Source organism: Gordionus sp. m RMFG-2023, chromosome 4 (genome assembly GCF_954871325.1).
Source record: "Gordionus sp. m RMFG-2023 chromosome 4, tfGorSpeb1-WG-v2, whole genome shotgun sequence".
Lineage (NCBI taxonomy): Eukaryota > Metazoa > Nematomorpha > Gordioida > Chordodea > Parachordodidae > Gordionus > Gordionus sp. m RMFG-2023.
In genome coordinates this window covers 8,560,169-8,583,092 of record NC_088778.1, presented here as the reverse complement: position 1 = coordinate 8,583,092, position 22,924 = coordinate 8,560,169, and the positions used below count along the sequence as shown (strand labels likewise).

General features: G+C 26.8%; 1 protein-coding gene across 2 annotated transcripts; it reads right to left on the bottom strand.

Annotated features, from left to right (window-relative positions):
• Positions 1-2,896: 2,896 nt before the first annotated feature.
• Positions 2,897-22,845, bottom strand: LOC135928513 (calpain-9-like). Of its 2 annotated transcripts, XM_065464976.1 has the most exons (17): positions 22,321-22,845; positions 19,836-20,078; positions 19,205-19,274; positions 16,552-16,694; positions 13,425-13,537; positions 10,782-10,950; positions 9,988-10,068; positions 9,482-9,570; positions 8,884-8,961; positions 8,400-8,590; positions 5,700-5,863; positions 5,337-5,554; positions 4,746-4,791; positions 4,492-4,627; positions 3,851-3,975; positions 3,405-3,656; positions 2,897-3,152 (listed from the first exon to the last, which is right to left on the bottom strand). In XM_065464976.1, exons 1-17 carry the CDS (start codon positions 22,759-22,761, stop codon positions 3,126-3,128), a joined length of 2,586 nt encoding a protein of 861 aa, XP_065321048.1. In that variant the 5' UTR covers positions 22,762-22,845; the 3' UTR covers positions 2,897-3,125. The 2 variants fall into 2 exon arrangements, 1 of the variants encoding a protein (XP_065321048.1); XR_010572363.1 differs by lacking the exon at positions 2,897-3,152 and having other exon boundaries at positions 3,631-3,656; positions 3,851-3,977; positions 4,493-4,627.
• Between the last annotated feature and the right edge of the window lie 79 nt (positions 22,846-22,924).

Genomic DNA, 22,924 nt, shown 5'->3' with positions numbered 1-22,924 from the left:
TAGCTATGATATAAGTGTGATTAACTGAATTTTACATTTTGGCTAAAAATATATGATATTTAACTATTAATAGATCGTATTTCGTTCACGCGGGGCAAAAGGATTTGGGGTAATAAGGTCATAAGAATGTTCTAGCTAGTCTATTTTTGTCTGTTATTATTTTGTGAAAAGATAAAACTTAAGGTTCAAACTTTAAACTGATTTAACTAAACTATGATATTCATTATCATTTCTAATGCTGAAAATTTAACGGAAACATTTCAACCGTGGGAAGGCAAGAATATTTCTGTAATTTAAATACCATATTTGATTAATTAATTTCTGATAGTGATATAGTTGGCATTTTTTTTAGAAAGCTGCAAACAGAGTAAGGCTTGGTGGGCTTAACTAAAAATCAAGGATCCCCTGATTGGTATTTGTATTGGATTTGTATCAATTACACTCATTCTTATAGTTTAGAGAATTTATTTATGAGTCTTGGATAGAGGACTCAAGATTCCAAGCAACTATTAATAAAAGATTTATAATGTAAGGTTTGGGAAGTTATAAGCAAAGACCTATTCCAAGATTATTATTATCAAGTCTTGGTGGAGAAGAAAGGAAGGATAGTTAAAATATTCATTCATTCGGTAATCTAAGGTCAAAGGTCAACATATAGAAACCTTGTCAAAAGAAGTGAAAAACAAATATGAGATAAGAGGTCGTACCATCTGAGTGATTGAGTTGAACGATCCATTTCTAGATACGGCCAAACAATCTTGGCTCATTCTACCAAGGGTCCGTTCACCCTGTTTCCAGCCATTTAAAGAGCTTCCTAGTTCCCATGTTATATATGCATTTGAAAAACCTTGTTTGTATGAATCTAACTAACCCTCAACTATTTAGAAAAGCAAAATAATTCTAACAGGCATGAATGGCTATACGCTCTCTCGAGTAGGAAAAAGGAAACGTTACTTACAAACGATGAGTTTCAAATTATATGCTAAGTTTTCTTATACCGTCTGTTGACATCTAAACTGCCTGCAATAAACAAATTGATCCGTTTTCTAGTCATTGTTTCTCTTGTCTTAAAATCAGCGTCTTTTGCAGCATGACAATTTAAATAAGTTGATAGGCAAATCTTTGATTCCCGCCGGTTTCCCCGATAGTTTGGAGCCTTTATGTTTTTTGGATAAGCGCCTAGATGGCAGGCATGTCTTTAGCATCTTTCGGCGGTAAAAGACCTATCTGGGATGTGTCATGTGCTACCTAATTTCTTGCTAATAGAAACGCTGATCTCTTGAAACTCCAATAAATTGAAAAATGCAATAAAATTAGGTCCCTCTTAAATTCTTTTTTTTGGGGGAACTCCGGTCTCTAATCCATTAAAAAAATTTAATCAATAGGGTAAGAAAATTTCAATAAAAACTAGAGATAAAAACGAGTGTTTTGCTTAAACAAAAAACTCAAATTAAAATCCTAAAAGGGAGGAATTCAAGTGTTTTTTGAAGTACTCCCTTATCCCTCTTAGTTTCTTTAACTCACATGGCAAAACTACTCCACCTCTTATATTATACATTATTTAATATAATAAATATTTTGCCATTGTTTTTATACTTTATTTTACTTTAAATATTATAATGTAATGTTATATCATAATATTTTTCAATTATTAATCAATTTTATTAACAGTTAAAAAAGATAGAATCAAAATTTTTAAAATTGCATTAGCTAATAGAAAGAAAGAAATGAAAGAAAGGTAATAATTTAGGAGGAAAAAATATATGTAATCTTCTGTAACTAAGCTAATTTTTCAATGATTTTATCAGTATTTGGTGTTGAATTTAAATTATCTTGTTAAAAAAATATTTTAGACTTTAATTTCTGACAATTTTTATTTTGTAAGAAGCTTATAAATTTTGGTCTTTTCCCATTAAATTTTTATTTATAAATTGTTTTATAAGCGAAGTAGTTTACTTGACTATTTTTTAAAAATAAACTTGAAAATAAAAATTAAACAGTGAAAAATTGGCATTTTATCACTCGTTAATATTTTTCTAATTAATCCCGCTTATAATATTTTATATCATGCAAAGTTTATTTGTCTTATGACAATTTTAAGTTTTAACCAGTCAAAATTATTCCTTACGTATTTACCTCCATGCAGGGTGGACATGTCGGCCAATTGATCAGTTAAGAGGAGTATTTTTGTAAAATACTTTATAAAATTTGAAGAAGATAAATCTAAAAATATGTTTGAAAAAAAGAAAAACCAATATAAATACATGTGATCACAATGCCGCTTATTCAACGGGTCCCAAATATCAAGAAATGTCGCTTATTTAACGGGTCCCAATATCAAGGGAAGCGTCTTACTAGCAGTGAATACAAGAATTAGGCATTTTACAAGGTGGTAATGCTCAAAATATTTCAGTGTTAAGATACATTATCGGCATATTTAATTTAGCAAATTATGAAGAAACAATCAGATTCCGTCCTCAAGTCAGTGGAATGGGCTCTGCCCACCATGTCCTTTAAAGGAAGTGACATTTAACTAACAATTCCTAATTCTGTTATTTTCTTCAAAAAGAAATCGATTTGGAGTAATATTCTTACTAAAACAACAGAAATCGATTGTCTCGACATCAAGAAAATTGAGTAACTAACAACCCTGCCTCCATGAGGTAAAAAAAGAAGAAAGAAAGAAGTACAATCGGCTTGATTACCTAGCAGAAAAATTAAAAAAATAAACCAACTTACCTACACAAAATTAAGTTCCATAGTTTATTTATTTTTTCTGTAAGAAGCTTAGTACAATTTCTAAATATTTATTTTAAAATTAAAAAATTTATGATGTTATTATAAATAATTTAATAAATATTAAATAACATGGTTGAAAGATATGGTACAAAAACAAGCAATATATTTATTCATGATTGGCACAATTAAATACGAATAAAATAATGTATAATATATTATAATATAAATATGCGACTAGTAATAAAGTTGTATTTGTCACTATTTGGAGATTGTATATATGGATCTAAATGTTCATAAGGTATTATTTAACAAATATATATATTGCAATAAAAAAATTTTTTATACAGGAGAATATCTGCTCGGATTTGCATCCATTATTAGATTGTTTAAGCGTACAGTGTAGTATGGCACCACTAAAACATTTTTTTTTAAATTTCAAAAAAAATAATAGAAATTATTATTTAAAAAATTTTAAAATGATGATGAATATTTTAAAAATGTATAGTATATAATTAATTTATAATCACCTAACTCTATAATTTTCTCTTTTTTTCTTAGCTCATCATTTCTTTTATCTTGCAATCATTATCTAAAATTTCTTACGAATACTTAATATTTCCCCGAGAACGAAATGATCCATAAACTGCACAAATAAAATACTAAACTTCATCTAAATCGCATTCTGCTAGCCCATCTTCCGTGCAATAAGCTCTAAACTTTTCGATCATGCCTTTAAGCTTGATGGCACACATTATAAAATCGTTGAAGGAAACTTGATTTTCCTTGTTTCTGTATCTCAAAACCATGGATTTAAATACGTTAGAATTTAGTTTGTAACCCACGGAATGGAAAGCGTCCTTAAGTTCGTAAGAATTAAGGGTTCCCGAATTGTCGCGATCGAATTGTTTGAAAATAGCCTTAATTATAACAGTTTAACTATATAGGTTAGCAACAAGATAACGAAGAAATAGCGTGATTATAATTTATGTTCTTTAATTTGATTTAGTAATTGTATTTTAAATGAAATGAATCCTAAATTATAAATCTGATCTAAATGATATAGCCAAGTTTTAAATTTTTTTTATTAAATAAAGAAAATCAAAAGGCAAACTTTCCATAATTTGATAGATTTCCATAAATCCATAAATTCTGATAAACCCAATTGGCCAGATTTGTCGTAGTCCATCATAGCGACCATACTTCTGGTTGTCTCGAGAGAAAAGCCCTCATTCGAATCTAAAATTATTGTTTTAAGTTATCGCAAATATATATACAAATTTAATAATTATAAAAACTATATATATCAGAGACTTGCAGGCCCAGCCCGGGTACATGGGCTGTATTTTATTTTTTTTAACTATACCCGGTTCCGGCCTAAAAATTTTTTAAAAATACCCGGGCTAGGCCATATCTTAAATCGCTATTATATGTTAAAAATATTAAAAATAAATATATGCAATATATTTTTAAAAAATCCGGGCTGGGCCGAAAATTTTTTTTTTAAAAAAAATCCGAGCAGGGCCGGGTCTAAAACTATAGAACCCGGGCCGGGCCTATAAAAAATTTTAAAAAAATCAGCGTCGGGCCGTGCAAATAATACCTCTGCAGGTGTCTGATATATCTATTTGGGATGAACTTGGCGGGATATAAGGGATAAAGAATAATTATTCATCAAGGTTTATCCAAACAAAGTTTAAATCGCATCACAATATCACGTGTTGAATGATTAGTTAACTTTATATAATAATTTACCTTTTTTCATGGCAAAGTTAAGAATATCTTGCAGCTCATAAGGAGTAATTTCCAAATCTTCTCCAGCTATCTTATCGAAATAATCTTTCATCATTTTTTCCTGATCTTGCTCAGTTTGGACCACTTGTTCCGGTATCTTATATATTATTTATTTAAAAATTATAATTCTGAATCGATCATTATAATCGAATTTTAGTTTATTCGTATCCGGCAATAATGAGAGAATTTAAATGATGATTTATTATTATTTTCACCTTTTCGGACATCAGCGGATCAACACCAGTTTCTTCGTCCAATCCACTATATATATACAAAAAAAATTTATAATTTTATAAAAGTCATTATAGAGAATTAGATAACTTTTGAGATTGACAAATTTTAATCTTATAATTAATCATTTCCTGATGGAAACACCTGATGGCTAGCTATGATTAAGAAAATAATTTTATTACACTATGTTAAATATCTAAAATTTAAACTTTATATAGTATTATTTTAAAATATAAATTTGAATAAAAAATAAAATGAAATGAAATAAGTTAGAAAAAATCGAGATATATTTTATAAAAGGTCATACGAATATTAAAATTATTATTATTTATTTTAATTAATTTTATATTATATTTTTATAATTATTATAATAATTTTTTTTTTAATTAATTAATATTTTTATTTTATTAATTAATATATGATTTTATTTTAATTAATATTAAAATGTCATTTTATCGTCTATAACATTTCCTAATCCTAAACACTAATACATGGTGGAAAAGTGAGTGAATAATATGCAAACCGATAAACTGTTTTAGCTTCGTCATATATATATTACTATATTTCAAATATACTTTCCGTCGAAGGGTTTTTCGCTAAAGACTCTCAGAATGAATTCCCCAGCCTGATTCGGTTCGAAAGTGGATGGAATTATAACATATGAGCCGGCCGGCAATTTGTATCTTCCGGTTATTTCCCGGAGGTTAATAAAAGTTGGCGAGCGAGCAACGCTCTGATTGTACACGAAAAACTGTTTTGGAAGGGGTTCTACGGTGTCCAGAGAAGATTTAACCTGTATTATTAATGTGGACACAATTTTAAAATTTTAATAACATTTTTAAATAAATTTCAATTTTAATCTATCTAACGATAACTAACTATCCAATCCCCAACCGATAATCTTGTACCTTCTAATGTAAATAGATATAATAACATACATTATATATTGCGAATCCTATGGTTAAAAGATCGGCCCCTATTTTGCGTTGTTGCCTTCGGTTTTTCTGCATGAGTCCGACTATGCAAGTGCACAAATTTTCGCCTTCCCCATCATCAACTATCTTGAGAGTCACGCCATATTGAGGATTGAGCCAATATGTGTCTAAAGATATATTACAAAAAGACATAATTAGGACATATATAATTGGTATAACACCTAATTAATTACTAACATTTAGTCAGAAATCATAAAAATTAAAGGTATGTAGGACATAAAAACTGGTACCAAACCGGTGTAAGATAAAAATTCGCCCAATTTAATTTTTTTTAATATGATGAGATTAAATTATGCAAATGGATATTTCATGCATTGAGCTTTTGTTAAAGCGTCAAACTTTTATATTTCAAGGAATGTAATTAAAAAGTAAAGAATTGCCTTACAAGAAAATATTGTAAGAATATAAGAATTATGAAAATAATGAATAGTTATGCTTTAAATAAAATTTTATATTTTAAAAATAAAAATTTATTTTTACAAAAACAAATTAAATTTTTTTTTATATAATTTATCTGTTTTTATATAAGAAATATATGCTGTATTTGTATATACCAAAGTATTAAATAAGACTATTTATAAAAAAGTAACGAGCCAAAATAATTTTAAGAAAGTGTTCTTAAAAAAGAATGATAAATTTAAAAATATTTAATTGTATGTTCTGCCTAAGAAATAAAAAATCACTAGGTTCAAGTGTTTATAATTTAATTTTGTTAGCTAAATTTTTTAAAATCCGAAGGTGATAGGAGCAAACTATTGGTTGTTAGAAGTTGCAAATGGCTAGAATTAAAAATTGCTGAGGTTTATATTATATTTGTTGATCTTTTTAGTCTCTTCTAAAGTATGGAGGTTGCCATTTATATTTGTTGGAAAGGATAAGACACATGTATAATCCGAAATAAAAAATTTGCCAATGGTTCAGAGGATATAGGACAGGCAGGTCTTGGACCAACATCATTTTAGCAAGGTTCTAAAATATTAAGCATACGAGCCTTGTAACAATTTATTTATCGAAGAGTGTCGTTGATGCCAGCCTTGGTTTTAATGCAATTAAGGCCATGTTTTCCCTTAAAATTTACTAATTGCAGTTCATGCAATCATGAGGCTGAACTATCTCGTTACTGAGTCTATATCTTAAGGTAAATGTTAATTATTCATTAGTTAAAATCACCAGGATTTTACTTGGCAAGTCTAACAGCCACTTGTGGCCTTTTTATTTTGGTTTTAAAAGAGTTGAATGTCTTCAAGAGATGAAAAGGAAGATAAATTCGTAAAAGTTTTTGATATTAAAGGTGCAAAAATATTTTTGTGTGTCACTATTGTGAGGAAAGATGTTTCAGGAGAGGCGTTGTTTTGCCACATTATAAAACTTGATCTAGTAAATATTATCGTTTAGATATGAAAATAGAATCTCCTAGTAAATGCCTGGCAAGACATGACCTTAATTGAATTAAAGGCCAAGGTCGGCATCGACACCCTTAGATAAATAAATTATCAATACCTTATATTCTTGAACCTTGCAATCTTTCAACAGATGATGCTAGTTGTAAACGCGAAGTTCGTTCTTTATGAAAAAAAATGATGAATGACGTTCCTTTCATTTTTGATGAACTTTGAAAGTGAACGCGTTCCTTTTTTGACGAACGCGTTCTTTACCTTCGTTTAATTTTAGAAAATATTCTTATTTTATTCATTTGAAAATAAAAAATATTCATATTACTCCAAATTTTTTAAGAAAAAAGGGTTATTCTTAATCAACTATTTACTTTATCATATTTAAATTTTTTACCAGCAACTACTTCTGTTAAGATCATTATGGCCAAATATAATAAATGCTATAGTAACATCATATATTCAATAACTTAATTCTATCCTTACCAGGTGTAAAATGTGTCCGAAAAGTATATCAGTTTTAAAATCTTCAGGTTCTAATATTTGATTGTAATATTTATTATTTTAAGTATCCTGTTAATAATTTATATTAGATTGTTGTATTTAAATTATTATGATGATTAAAATAGATAAATAAAGTAAAAATCATTATATATTAAATAAATAGTTAATATCTTTAGGAATTTATTTATTTTAGTGTGATTATTTGAAATTTGCTATTATTTTTAAGTTTTTATCAAGGGTTTTATATTATTATAGTTAAATAAAAAATATAAGATATTTGTCGTGATTGCTTGATAAAAATTTTAATTTATTATAATATATTTGAAGGATTTTCATAGTATGTAAATTTTAATTATTAGAATTGAATTGTAAAAGATAAAAAAAAAGAAATGTTGTTAGATTTATATGTAAATTTTGGTGTTAAAAGTTAGTAAAAATAATGAGATATTAAATTGGGGTTGAATTTCTTTCATTCAAAACTTCGAATTTTACAGTATTTATTTATATTTAATTAAATATTAATTAAATTTTTTAAAAAGAATTTAATCGTGCCAATGAACGTTGAAGGTGATTGATTTTTTTAGATGGTCTACAGCACTAGATGATATATATAAGACCATCTGACTACAATACCCTGAGTCATAGGTAAATCTCTTATTTGGGATTATACTAACTTATAGTCCCCCAGCTCATAAATATTTTTAAAAAAATCATATAAACAAAAATCGAAATGTTAGTAAAAATTTACCTATAAAATTTCTACAGCCCCCCGCGTTGGCTCCTTTGACCCAAGAATCGTTATGAAGATTTACTTCCCACTTTTTATACGCAGCAGTGTTAGGATTAGCGGTTTCGCACCAAATTGCCTCACAAGCTTCGGGAGTTAAATGACAAATTTCTATCTTTTGGAAATTACTCATAAAGTCTTTCAAGGACATCCTTTATTTGTAACAATATCGTAAATTTTGTTTATTAGCAATTTGTAAAAAAAAAAACTATCTAAATCATTATTAATCATCATATATGATATTGACATAATAATTTTACATTAATTGTTGTATATTTACCCGAGAATTCGGACTAACTATGAATGCAGGGTTATAAGTCAATTATCATTGGAATTGTAAATTATGAGATATCTTATAAATATAAGGATGCGCAAAATTTAAACCATTTTATAATAAGGTACATTAATATTGAAATATATATAAAACGGTTGCATCAAAAATTACCAAAATTCACCGTCGGCCTTGAAAACTAAGCCAAGTCGTTGCCTCTCTTCAGCCGACGTATATTGCCATTCTGAAGATCTATTTTAAATAATAATTATTTGTTTTAAAAAAAATAAGTCCAAAATAATATTTAAGAAAAAAATTGTTGAATTTTGAAAGAAAGAAGGTTATAAAACCCTGCATCGGGCTTTTTTATAAATAATGCAATTAGTAAAATCATCTAACTCTCTGGCCAACTCAAAAATACAAAAAATAGGGCCCGTTTATACGGTTTATTGCTGGTCAACTCTAAAACGGTTCTTTCTGCCCTACTCAATTACGCTGTTTAAGTCGATTTTTTTAGGCTACAAGTTCGACTAAATCGTATTGAAAGTTAGCCAAAATTTAAGTGCCAGATTTCTTCGTGAAGAGTTTTTAATAATTTTCACACAACGCCCCCCCCCCTTTATTTAATGCTTTTATAAAGTTATTAAGTATTATAAGTGGTGATCTCAAACAAAATTCTAAAAAAAATAAATAAACATCATAATATGCAATTTTTAAATATCTTTTTGAATATAATTTTAAAAAAAATAAGAAAATATTAATATGTATTAACTTGTCGCTCCATGGTCCATTCCATTCAGCCTCGTTGCCCCAAGGATTTCTCATCCTTATCAAGCATACTTTACCTTGCTTGGTTTCGACCTACAACAAACAAACAAAAAAATTTACAGACTCTGGCTAGAGTCCTGTATGGGTCTGTCCAAGACTCAGTTTATAAGGACTTTGTTATAATAGGATTTGGGATCCGATAAGATAAATTAATAATAAAGAAAATCGGGTCATGTCACACTTAACAAAATAAGTCTGATGCAGAGCTCTGATTCTTGTTAATAATATAGTAAAATAGTAATAAATCTTTAAAAAAGGAAGTATAATTATCGAGATAATTAAAGATTAACAATTACTTTTGGTATAAAATACTTGTAATTAAATTATATTTATCTAATTTTTATACCGCACAATATATTGATTATTATTTTCAAAAAAAATTTTATCCGATATTTGATAATTATAAAATAATAGATAAATAAATATTTGTATATTAAAAATTAAAAATACCATTTTAACATCGGTGATACTGTAGGCATGTCCCTTTATCAATCCATTTGGTAATTTAGCTTCCATGATACGCGGATCGGGCTAAAAATAGGATTTAAAAAAAGGTTTTATAATGCTAAAACAAAAATAGCCAAAAATTGGGAATCTCGCTTATATCTCCTAATTTTAAGTATATATTTAAAATATGCTAGGAGATTTAAATTAATTTTTTTAAAAACCGATAAAAATGGAGGAAATATCATGTTCCTGATTTTCTAAGAGATATAAGGGAGATTCCTAATCATCAGCGATGAAAGGGAACTACAAGTTATAAATATGTCAAATTTCTCTAATATTTAAGAATTTTCCAACTCACTATTGCCTTTGGAATATCACCATTTTGAAATTGAAGATTATTATATAATTTTAACACCTCTTATAAAAAACTTTATTACAGAATGTGAACACCTATAATTTTATTCCCAATGAAGCTGACATTAAAAACTTGTTTTTTTTTTGCAAAATTTTATAAAAATAATTTACGATCAAAAAAATAAACATATATTTAACGTTTTCGGCTAAATTTCCAGAAACGAGAAGCGACAAAAAATTGATCTCATTGAAAGATTAGATAAACTTATTTTCGATTTGAATCGTATGCATTTTTTTTTTAAAACTCGTTCTTACAACATGACAGATTTTAATTAAGAATATACGAAAAAAATTTGTAAAAATAAATAAATATGCTTTCTTTCAAAAATCTTACTATTTATATAATCATAAATAATGGGATAGATGTGATGAATGGTGATTACTTCTATAGAACACGCCATAAGAGAAGACCTCTGATTAGCCTTGTAAAGGATAGAGAATATATTCTTGGGAACTTCCTTTAAATCGTAATACTCCGTTATACCTCCTGTAAAATCTTCCATAGCTTCTGTAGTACTCCCACCTTTCAGGGCCTCGTAAGAGCCATTTACTCTGAAAAATAAATCGTCGTGTTTTTAAAAAAATAAATCATTTTAACATAAAATATATTATGATTTTTTAAAACAATGTATTTTTTTTTAAAGATTATATCTTCTCATTGTCCTTTATTCGTTTTTAAAAGCTTTTATATTATATTAAACTGACCATTTAATGATATAATTTAATATAATTACATTATATATCATCTAAAAAAGATATAACTAAGTTAATTATAATATAAGTCATTTATAACTCCAAAAAATCGGAAATATAATAACTATAAAAATCTATTACAATTATTTAAAAAAATTTTTTGTATTAATTATTAGGGCTAGGCAGGTGGAACGGAACATTGAGTAAATTTATGAAACGAGAACGGTATATGTATTCCCGAACCTTCCCGAAACGTTCCTAAAAATATATATAAATTTCTTGTTTATTTCTATAAATTAAAAAAAATTTTTACTTTTTATTTTCTTTAATAATTTTTTTTTAAAAATAATCATTAATCATATTAAAACTATACAATGCTAGCAAGGTAATAACAATTTGCAAACAAGTCGTAGAGGGGAAACATTTTAATTAAATTTGCATTAGCAACTCCATGTAGCCAGGTAAGTGCTGAACGTTGTTTTTTGACGCTTAAATTTATTTTATACTAACACCACAAAGAACCAATATAAATGATAATCTTTTAGAAAATATATTATAGCTTCGGTGTAATAATTGATTCATTTAATGATTAAATAAAAATTAATCAAAATGTGTAGATTTTAAAAAATATATTTAGATATTTTTATAGGAACGTTCCAAAATCTGTAACCGAACCGGAACGGGAACGCAAAAATCCCTTGCTCCGTGTCCCTGGTTAAAAGATAAAAATTATTAGGCGGATTTTTAAAAAAGGTAAACTTACTATTTTATCCACAAAAAATATATGAACGCTTGAAGATTTTAGGCATAGATGGCACATTGGTCTAGGCATCTATTCGTAAAATCTCGAGGCTTAAGCAATATTTCTCTGGCTAAAATATTCTCATTTAAATCTAAGTTTAATTTAGATAGTTATGAAAATATAATTTAGTTAGCTGCAATAGCATCTTTCCTCAAGATACAGGCTAAAGTATGACAGTGGGTGCTGGAAGCGAGGCATGTTCGACATGTCTAAATTTAATTTTAACGCGCCTAAAATTTATTTGTGCAAAACTTATTTTTTTTTTGCGCCTCTAAATCTTAAAAGCAAGTGACGCCTCTGATGTATGATGGACTATGCCGGTCATAAAGCGCTAAACTATTTTTGTTGTTCATAAAAACCATTTATCTATGGTTTTTTAAAAGTTAAGTATAGATATGGTTAGATCAAAAAGGTAACTGCTTCTAGATACTTGTTATATATATTTTTTTTAAATAAGCGAATATGCGTAACTATTCCAAAAGTAAATAGTTATAGTTGTTATCCAAAATAGTTACAAGATACATTTTAAACACTGGAACATATTTTCCTTAAATATTTTGTTTTGGGTAACAGTAATTATAAAATTAACTAGTTATCTATATTTAATTTGAATGCACTACAATACTAGGCGTATAATTACAATATCTAGTAGCGTTTTCGTTTAAATCATCTAGGACAGAGCGGCTATAAAATGTAGTCGTGGGAGATATATTTTCTATCCAATTTTCCATAATTCTGATTCTTTTTTTCTTCCCTTTCAAGCTACTTAATCTGCAGCCCAGCCAGAACTCACATTATAAATACATCACCACTCCGTTTTTATACTGGAATCTCACTTCTTTTCTAATCTATAATAGTTCAAAGATAGGTATAAGGATCCCCTCTCAATTCCATAACTTTGCACTACATTAAGCTATAAAAACTTTAATCGAGCTTATTTATTTATTTCTCAACAAGACCTTCAGAAATTCAAATTTAAACAAATATGCAGCTATGCGTCCATATTTTTCATGTAACGATCAAACAAACTCTCCCATTTCTTCTATATGTTTCCATATTTCATTATACTCTTAATTAAATCCATAAATGATTTTCTGACACCTACGTATAATGAAGTTGGCGTAAAAATTCTAACCTTCCTAAACTAACTCAAAACTCATATCATTTAGACTCTTAAGATCTCCTTCTATTTGCTGAACCTTTCGCTTTGCCACCTTGGCATTATGCTACTGTGAAAGAACAAAAAAGCAGATATTTCCGATACAATTAGATGAGTATGCGAATTGTGAATTCTAATATTAACCCAATGCCGCTGTTAAAATATTAATCATGGGTACATATTAAATTCCTAATTTATTTATAAATGGAATATAATTATTGAATAGATTTCAAATAAATCTATTCAATAATTATTTATAATTTAGTTGTCTTTTATTATGCTCAGTGTAATTTTTTAGTTATTATGAGCCTCTGGTCAATTCACAAGCCTCGCTTTTTCATAAGCTTCCATTGTATGTAAAAGATTTGTAACTTGGCATAAGCTTTTTCCAGGAGGGCGCTCCAGAATTCGGTGTTGTCTGCCGAGTGCATGAAAACTAAGCGTCCGTCAGCTGTTGGTAATCGATCATCGACTATTACATCGATCTGTATTAAATGTTTTACAATTGGATTTTTTTTAAAAAAATCTATATATAAATATTGTATTTTATATAATAAAATGTTTGTTGGCAAAAATTTTAAGATGCGATTCGATGACATCATACATATGTTTAAAATGAAATAAAGCTAAATTATTTTAATCTTTTATATCAGAAACACTAAATTAAGAACTTACTTTTATTATAAAAAAATAAGTTAATAGTCCCTCATCTTAAGTTGTATAAAATTCATAGTGAAAATACAATATTATTCAAATATTTTTTTCAAAAACGCCTTAATTTACTTCTCTCTTTTTATAAAAATCGATTTTAAAAAAAATTATTTATTCTTCTAAAAAAAAAATTTGTATTTTCTGTCAAAATTTCTTCTAAGAATTAAATTAATCATAATATCATTTTATCCGTGTCCATTTTTGGTAAGCTTAATTTAATTATATAATGTAATCCATGATAACAACTTAAAAGAGCAAATCATTATTGTCCTTAGAAGAAAACCATTGCACTAACGAATAAAAAAAAGCTAATCAGTAAATTATGATTATTTAAAACTCGGAAAGTTTATTTTAAAATGTATTTTTTTTAAACATAAAATTACGAAAATAAAATTTGATTTCAACTTGAAATCAAATATAAAAAGAACACTTGAATTATAAAAAATAAAAAATATTTCGATTTTTGGTAACAAATGTGATTGATTTGTTTACATACAAATCAATATTTTAATATAAATTTGTGTCTTTTAACAAGATATTAAGAAATGATAAATGAATCATCTCACAAAAAAAAATACCTCGTAGAATAATAATTACACTTATAAAATCACTTTAATTTTTGTAAAAAAAATTAAGAATTAAAATCGATAATTTTTATTTTGTATATGTTAATTCGCTTCACGTTAAGTCCTACTTTTTAATGAAAAGATTCTTATATTTAAATAACAGTTTTCGTTAACATTAGTATTATTTGTAAAATAATAATAATATTATACCAATTTATAAATCGAATTATAATAATAATATTATATTAATTTATAAAACATCGAATTATAAAAATATATAATATCAAATTAATTTCCTTTTTAAATAAAAATACATATTTTAGTTTGTCCAAATGGATTTTAAACGAATACTTTTAATAAGACTGGTATATAAATACACCTTGTTCAATGAAAGGTTTAAACACACAAATAAAGTGATCATATTCTCTCAAAATTAAGTATTAATACTTTTTATAAGAGTAGTAACTGCATATACAATTTTACTGAATACGTGTCTTTTGTCTATTAGACGCAAAAATAAAGTAGTCATATAATTTCAAAAATATTTTTTTTTTAATTGTAGTGCAAATTAGAAACTGGTTCGTGACATATTAGGCAAGTGGATAGCTTGTGATAGAGTACTACAATTGGCCTCAAATAGCGGTCCGGTACTAGATCCCAAAAATAAAATTAAGGTGGGTTTAGAAAATTTTTTCGCTGTTTTTGCATCGTAAAAAAACTAAAAAAAAGGGGTTCTTGTTCCGTGAAATATCTCTGAATCTTGTTCGATTTCAGGGTTTGTAGTCAGAAAAATAAAAAATTATAATATTTAGTAAAATTACAAACAGTTTATTACTATTAGAATAATATAATACAATTTAAAAAATATTATATTTATCTTTTAAGTTTTATAAGAGAATTATCATGATATCTTCCAAAATCTAGTTAAGATCGATTTTTTATGCCTAACTTTGAGAATGCATTACAATTTTTCATGTACTAGACATTGGTATTTGAATTTGATGTAAGAAAACTCGTTTTCCTAAACAATTCCTAAGTTTGGAATGCACTCCATATGATGAAAATGTTTGTTTTACTATAAATTAAATGATCCGGCTAATCATCATTCATATTTTTTATTATGGAAAACAAAATTTTATTTAACAAGTCAGATGAATCTTGAAGTTTTACCATGATCGATAGATAAGAGATTGGTTGAAGATATAAAATTAGCCATGTTTCATTGCCATTTCGGTTTCACTGTTTGATAAATTTAAAACATATTTGGGATTTAGATGATAGAATAAGAAATATGTCGGTGAAAGTATTTTAATAATGTTGATTTTCAGGTGGTGAGTTATAAAAACAACTCTATAATAAAATAAAAATAAACTAATCTAATTTAAAAATAATTAATCTTGTCAAATAACAAAAAACATTTTAAAAATTTAGATTGCTCATTTGATTTATTTATTTTGTTATAAGCAAATGATTTATCCTTAGAAAATAGATTAATTAAACCATATTTAACATAATATAATTGAAGAACTAGCCTTTACCAGAGTTTTAACATTTTTTGGACATACTAAACAATTACCACAAAACTAATAACCAAGATTATTTTAAATTAATGGTATATTAATGAATATCTTAAATTTGACCAATGCATCATGACACTTAATTGGGAAATAACAGTAGCTAAAATTTAAAATAAAAACCATCATTATTTTATTAGTCAAAAAAATAAAATTTTAAATTTGGTTCAACAGTTTTATCTGAGGATATTCATAATAATACTCGTCTTAGAAAATGAACGATATTCTTTCCAACTCACTGGTATCGACTAATTAAATTTTTTTTAGACAGTTTTCAAAAATTATTGACTTTTTGATTGAAAGCCGGATTTTCATTTGACAGAATATCAAATTAGCTTATGATTTATCAATATATAAATATTCAATAATTTCCTGACCGGATCTCCTGAAGAATTAATTCATTAATCATTACTTACAAAGAAATACTATACAAAGGTTAAAAAATTCATAATGTATGATATTTTTCAATCTAAATCTATAATTTCACTAATTAAATGTTAGTGAATCGATATTTTTGATTTTTTCAAAAAAATATTTTGCCAACCCAACCATAAAATCTAAGAATATTTTACTAGTAAACAAGGCTCAGAATCTAAACCACTTGTCGCCATATTGTAAAGTGAAGAAAAAAAATAATGTAATTTTTACCCATCTTCCGTATTGCCAAATCCTGAAATGGAATATTCCAGCATAATCGCCTGGGGCGAAACCTTGATCGGCAGGAACGATTCGTTGAATAAGCTTAGTATTCAGAGACAGGCAAGCGACGGCCGCTAACAACCAACAATCTCCTGCGACAATAAATTATTTTATGTATGTTTGATGTGTCGTATATATGATACTACTCACCTGAAAATAGAATTATATATATTAGACTCTTAGACGTTATTATAGGAACGATTTTTTTATAAAGGTAAAAAAAAAACATCTAATTTATGAGGATCCGATCATTACAACTCGAATTCATCAAAAATGTAATATTTTAATTTTATAATATTTTTAAAAAAAAATGATTTCGTGTTTATTTAATAAAAAAGAAGAACGTAGTGTTGTTAAACGGCTCGATTTACCCAATTTTAAATAAAGGTTTTAGCAAAAATAATATTATGCGAGCCTCGAGATATCGTTAATAGATGTCCAAATCTTTCTGCCATCTAAGAGCAAAATCTCCAAGCTTGCGTAGTATTTTTTTTTAGAATGTTATTTTCAAAATCAAGTCGTTTAACAACATTAGGCAGGTAGGAGAATAGTCAATGCGCATTAAAAAAAAGTAAACCCAGCCTGTATCAGGCATTAATCCATATATAGTTTTGGAAAATCAAGCAAAAATATGTTTCTTTTTAGCATATGAAACTCCGGGTATAATATAATATTAATCTTAAACTGTCCATAGCTATTTCGTATAGATTATGATCTATCCACATCAGGGCATAATCCCGTAACTAGTTTTTAGACGGAAGAATTCAAGCAGACACTGGAATCAAAACTAACTTATTTATTTAATATTCATTGGGGAATTGTTTCTTAACGATTTTTCTTCAAATTCCCTTCATCAACCTGAAAGCTCCGGACCTAGCGGGGCTGGGTTCGGGATGCCGGGACATATACCATTTGGATGCCCATGTAAAACTTATCCTGTGGAGAGGTATCTTAGTTTCTTTTTTTTTATTCCTTCGAGAATCGAAATCTTAAAATCAGCTTCCATTTAGATCCTCATTATTCCAGATAATTTCCCAACTTGTTAAAAGATTGTTTTAAAAAGGGCATTTGATCACCGAATACAAAAATATACGCACTTTAAAATTTAGTTCTAATTACCAAGATCAGAGTAATTAAATTAAAATAAAGCTGATTCATTTTATTAAAGGATGGGGGGGGAGGGAATATACAAAAAATAAAATATTCGCAATATTTGCCCATTAAAAAATAGATATCTTTGATTAAATAAGCCATAGGCCAAATATTTTGTCAAAAAGCAAAAAAAAAAAAAAATTCGGTTAAATTTGCAAAAACTGTTATAAAATTTTTACTTTGTATTTTATTAAAATTGTATGAATAATTATAATTCGACGACATTATACTACATAAATTTTTTTGTTAACGCTTGACATCAAAATTTATTTTCGAATATAAATGACCTTGTCTATATCGTATGTAATAATTAGGAAAGGCGAGTTTTGGAGAATTACTAGCTATTTTGATAAACTTAACACTCATTTTATCCGAACCCAACCCAACTCCCATACAAGAGAGAAATAGAGCATTATTATAGTATACCTAATTAACTCATTGTAGCTAATTTAAAAAAAAAGCCTATATTTGAAGTTATTATCTTTGATTGTTTTCTCTAAGAATAAATTATACCAATGAAGAAACAAAAAACCGAAGAAGTTCTAATTTGGAAAAAAAAATCATAAAAATTATAATTCGTTTTCTCGCGAAATTTAAAATAAAATATTACTTAATTATAACTTTTTAATATTATAAGCCAATTATTATGTATAGAGTAGAATATCTATTATTTTATATAAAATAAAATACATTTTTTATGATACCCAAACGCAAATAAAATAAATTAGTGCAAACGAGATGAAGTAAAATTTATTTTATAATTCATTTAAGATGGTATATTTATTATACTGCTTTATTTTTCTTGAAAATATTCATCAATTATTAAGCAGTTAAAACAGGAAACACAACTGGATCAAATATAGGAACAGGAAGCAAATTTTATTAAAAATTTCCAGGAACCGAACTAGGAATTGAATTTTGAAAAATATTAAGAATTGGTGGCCTTCGGCGACTTATTAAGTCTCTATTATTCATTAAATTTAAGCAAAAAATATTTATTTTTTTTTAAAAAAAAAGTAAAAAACCATATTATAATTTATAATACCGATCAATGCCAAGAAAGGAAAAAAATTTAACGATCAATATATTTTTAATATTTAATAAATATAAAAAAAATACAAACCCAGATTTATATTAAAATAAATGGCACTTATACTCTTGATTGCTACAACGGCTGATTTATTAAAATTTCTATTCGTCTATTTACAATCACTTGACCTGTCATATTTGACAGGTAATTAATAAAACAATTAAATTTTTATTTGAAAACCGTTTAAAATATATTTTAACTCTAACCGATATCTTTCTTTAATCTCACTCTCCTTACTACTTGTTCAAATATATTCTCATCCAATTAAAAAATTTCCTTCAGTAGAGCTATTATCACACTATAATATCAAAAAAAAAATTAAATTCATCAAAATACAAATGAGAATGTGAATGACATTACCCAATTCTCCTTGTATTACGTCGAATCTTGAAGCTCCCTGGACAATTAATTTAGGATTAGGACATATTTCCTAAATATTGTGTTTAAAAAATATATACATAACATGAGGTACCAAATCAAGGCCGCCTACCGATCCACAAAATAATGCGATTTAAAAAAAAAAAAACTTGGCTAAGTAAAAAAAATCGGATAATTTAAATACGTTATAAATAAATTTTCCTAAAAAATTTTGAATTATAATTGTTATTTTAAAAAGTCATTAAATTTAACTAATTAGAGACCTGCAGAGGTATCATCTGCATGGCCTGACCAGGATTTTTTTTTAAAATTTACGGCCCGGCCCGAGTTTTATATTTTCAAATCCCACCAGAATTTAATTCATTTATTTTTAATTTTTATAGATAATAATGGCGATTTAAAATATTCGGTTAGGGAATTTAGGACCAAGCTTGCAGGCTGATTCATATATTATACACATTTTGGGAGAAGAGGGTGGTTAGGGGTTGTGTAGAGGGGGATTTTACTCAATTAAAATGATATTTACGAGAACATGCAATTTTGCGATGGGGGATCCTCCCACCCCCTTAGTTAGGCGCCTAGTCACCTTATATAACCCTATTTTTTTCAAAACCTTAGGTCGTTTCCATTGAAATCTCCTAGGCGCTGCCTTGCTAAAGAACAAGGAGGAATCGTTAGCGGGAAAATCAGGGTCCTCCCAGAGGACTCCCCGTTGTAAACATTGCTGCTTGATTTGTTGGAAGGTTTTGCCGTTGGAGACCGAAACTTCGGGTAATTTCACTACCGGTTTAGGTAGATCCACCCCTCCGTAAATGGGCTGATCAGCGAACGGACCTTGCGGTTTACGCGTTGCTTTCTAACGCGTTATAAAAAAATTATCAAGTAATGTTGATAAATCGATCCATGATTAAATAAAGGGCAAAAATACGAACTCCAACCTCTCAAGGGTGATCTTAGACTAACCTAATTACCCGAATTTTTAAAATTATATTTTTTTTACTAACTAAACTTGGTATAATTAATAGAAAAAAATTAAATAATTGAGCTAAGAATTTCTATATTATATTATAGCCTTGAAGATAAGGATACGCGTTAAATTTTTTTTAAAATATTTATCGATAAGTTAGTTAGGCACAGCATACAACATGATTTCTAAATTCTTTAAGTAAAAGCATAAAATAACAATTCAAAATTTTATCCGTTTGTTTAAGTTAAAAAAAATGTAATTAATATATATTTAAATATTTTGGGAAAAGACCGTCGATTTCACTTCCTTTTGTTAAAGTTACAAAGAAATTACTGTTTATCAACTTTTGATCAAAAACGACTTTTTAATTAATTTTTTATAAATTCTATTTATATTAAAAAAATCCAAGATATAAGTTAAATAAATAGCCAATTATAAAGTTATACTATAAGAGAAAACCTAATTTTCAAAATTTCTCAACTATAAAAATTACAAAAAGTGGAGATGGAATAACCTAATTCTCCGACGTCGATATTATAAAAACACAATAACAATATACGATTACATTCATAGAAAAAAATAAATAACGACTAACATTCGAAATCGATGATTTATTAATACTTTTAAATATTATATTCCCAAAAAATTGAAACTGTTCTGCTCGTTTTTATTTAAAGAAAATTTATATTGATTGATAACAAAATTATAAAAAATTATTTTAATTATCAACTTATTTATTTTTTTACTTGTGTGAACAACAAATTTTTTTTATTATTTTCTTTGTTTTCTTTCCATTATAAGGTTTACAGTAAACTTATTTAAAGACTAATCGAATAATTAATTATTCATATTCAATATACGATTCTTTTAAACAAACTGAATAATTTACTATATTGTATTCATACAAAAATTCAGGTTTTACTATTCTTATTTGATTGGTTTAATTAAGAATAGCTCATTTTCCTTTTTAAATAGGTCTAAATTTACAAAATTGAATATCACAATAATGTCAAGCTATAGGAATTTTTTTTTAATTGGATGAAATATAATTAAAATTTAACAAGTATCATCAATCATGATATTATTAATTAATATTTAGAAATGTCTAAAAAGTTATACTACTAAATATTTTACCATTTTTACTAGATGTATAATTAAAAAATAAAACATTATCCGTTACCACAATTGTAGAATTTTTTCAGTGTCAAATTGATAGGTAAGAAGGAAAATCTTCTTTTCCCTTTTAAGGACTATGAAAATAAATTAAATATTCTATAAAATATTCAACACTTTTATTGATTCTTAATGTGTTCAATATTACATGTGAGGAAATATATTTGTATTAAAGGTGAGCAATGGCCTATTTTTTATTCAAATTCTACCCACTCACAATTTACATCAGATATTCAATTTTTTAGCAACCTGCCCACATATGAAAGGCAAAATTTTTATCATGCTAATCATGCCCAAAAAATTCACACATTATTTTTAAAAATATAATAATTTTGCCTTATTTATTTCTATAAAATTTTACATTAAATAAAATTGTCGATTGGATGAACTTTTTTTAGAATTTGTATTGGTATCAATACATTTTGAAAGTAATAACAAGTCTGAGCATTTATTAGGGCTAATAATTTTAATAAAATTTAAAAAAAAGCTTATTTATGATATTATGTTTATAAAATTAAAATAAATATAAAATCAGTAGTGGTAAAATATAATATATCACCAAGCCAATTATATATTAATTTTAATTCCCCAATTATAACATTCAGATGCTATAGTAGATATTTAAGATTTAATAAAACAAAATTATAATATTTTCTAAAATATAAAGTAATGGCAATAAAATTTAATACCAATTTTATTTTAATTCATTCTATTCATTACTTATTGACTGATTTTTGTTAGTTTTTTTCTTGTTTAATGTTTAATATTTCTAATATAATTGTTGTAATATCTTAAATTAAAGTTGTCGGGCACATATATGACAAAACTAAGAGGTCTAAGAATCTTTCTTAAATATTTTCCCTAACTAATCTTACATAATAAATCATTTTTCTTTCATAACTCTTTTTATTTTTATCATCTTAATGCTATGATAGAATATATAATGTAAAAAAAAAACTTTTAATGTTCTTCTAAGTGCATATTTAACAAGTCCAGATGCAAAGCCACCAAGAGGCCCTCCTCCGAGCAATTTGTTAGTAACATCTCCAGCCAAAGATCCAATATCGACGCCAGAATTACCTAAAAGAGCAGTAGCCATGGAACTTATTCCTTCACTAGATTTAAACAATTGAGAAGGATCAATTTTCCCATCTTTAAGAACGCTTTGAATCATTTTGCTTACATCAAAACCACCTAAAATTCCTTTTCCTCCACCGGCTTGATTTCCAATATTTTGATTTCCTCCATAACTCCCTTGTTGTCCAGCATTAGGTCCATTTTGATATTGTCCACTCCCACCAGTTGCTCCTTGAATAAATTTTGATGCCATATCACCAACAAAATCTGTTGCCCCACCTCCTTTGGTCACATTTTTAACCATATCTTTCATAAAATCCATTATCCTTGATTTTAATTTGGCAAAATTTCAATATTGGCAAATTTTTCAAAAAAATAATAAAATAAAAATTTGATCGATAGAAGATATAAGATCCTTTAGGTATATAATGATATCAACCATATGATTTTTTATGCAGATTCAATGGATCTCACAACAAACGGTA

Bases quoted from the DNA above. Each gene is read 5' to 3' on its own strand.
- LOC135928513 (XM_065464976.1), bottom strand. From the start codon at position 22,761: ATGGATTTTATGAAAGATATGGTTAAAAATGTGACCAAAGGAGGTGGG. The intron at 10,069-10,781 runs GTAATCACCATT...TCCTATTTTTAG, and splicing joins TTATGGCGTGTTCTATAGAA to CCCGATCCGCGTATCATGGA. The intron at 9,571-9,987 runs GTATTTTTAATT...TGTTTGTTGTAG, and splicing joins GTATCACCGATGTTAAAATG to GTCGAAACCAAGCAAGGTAA.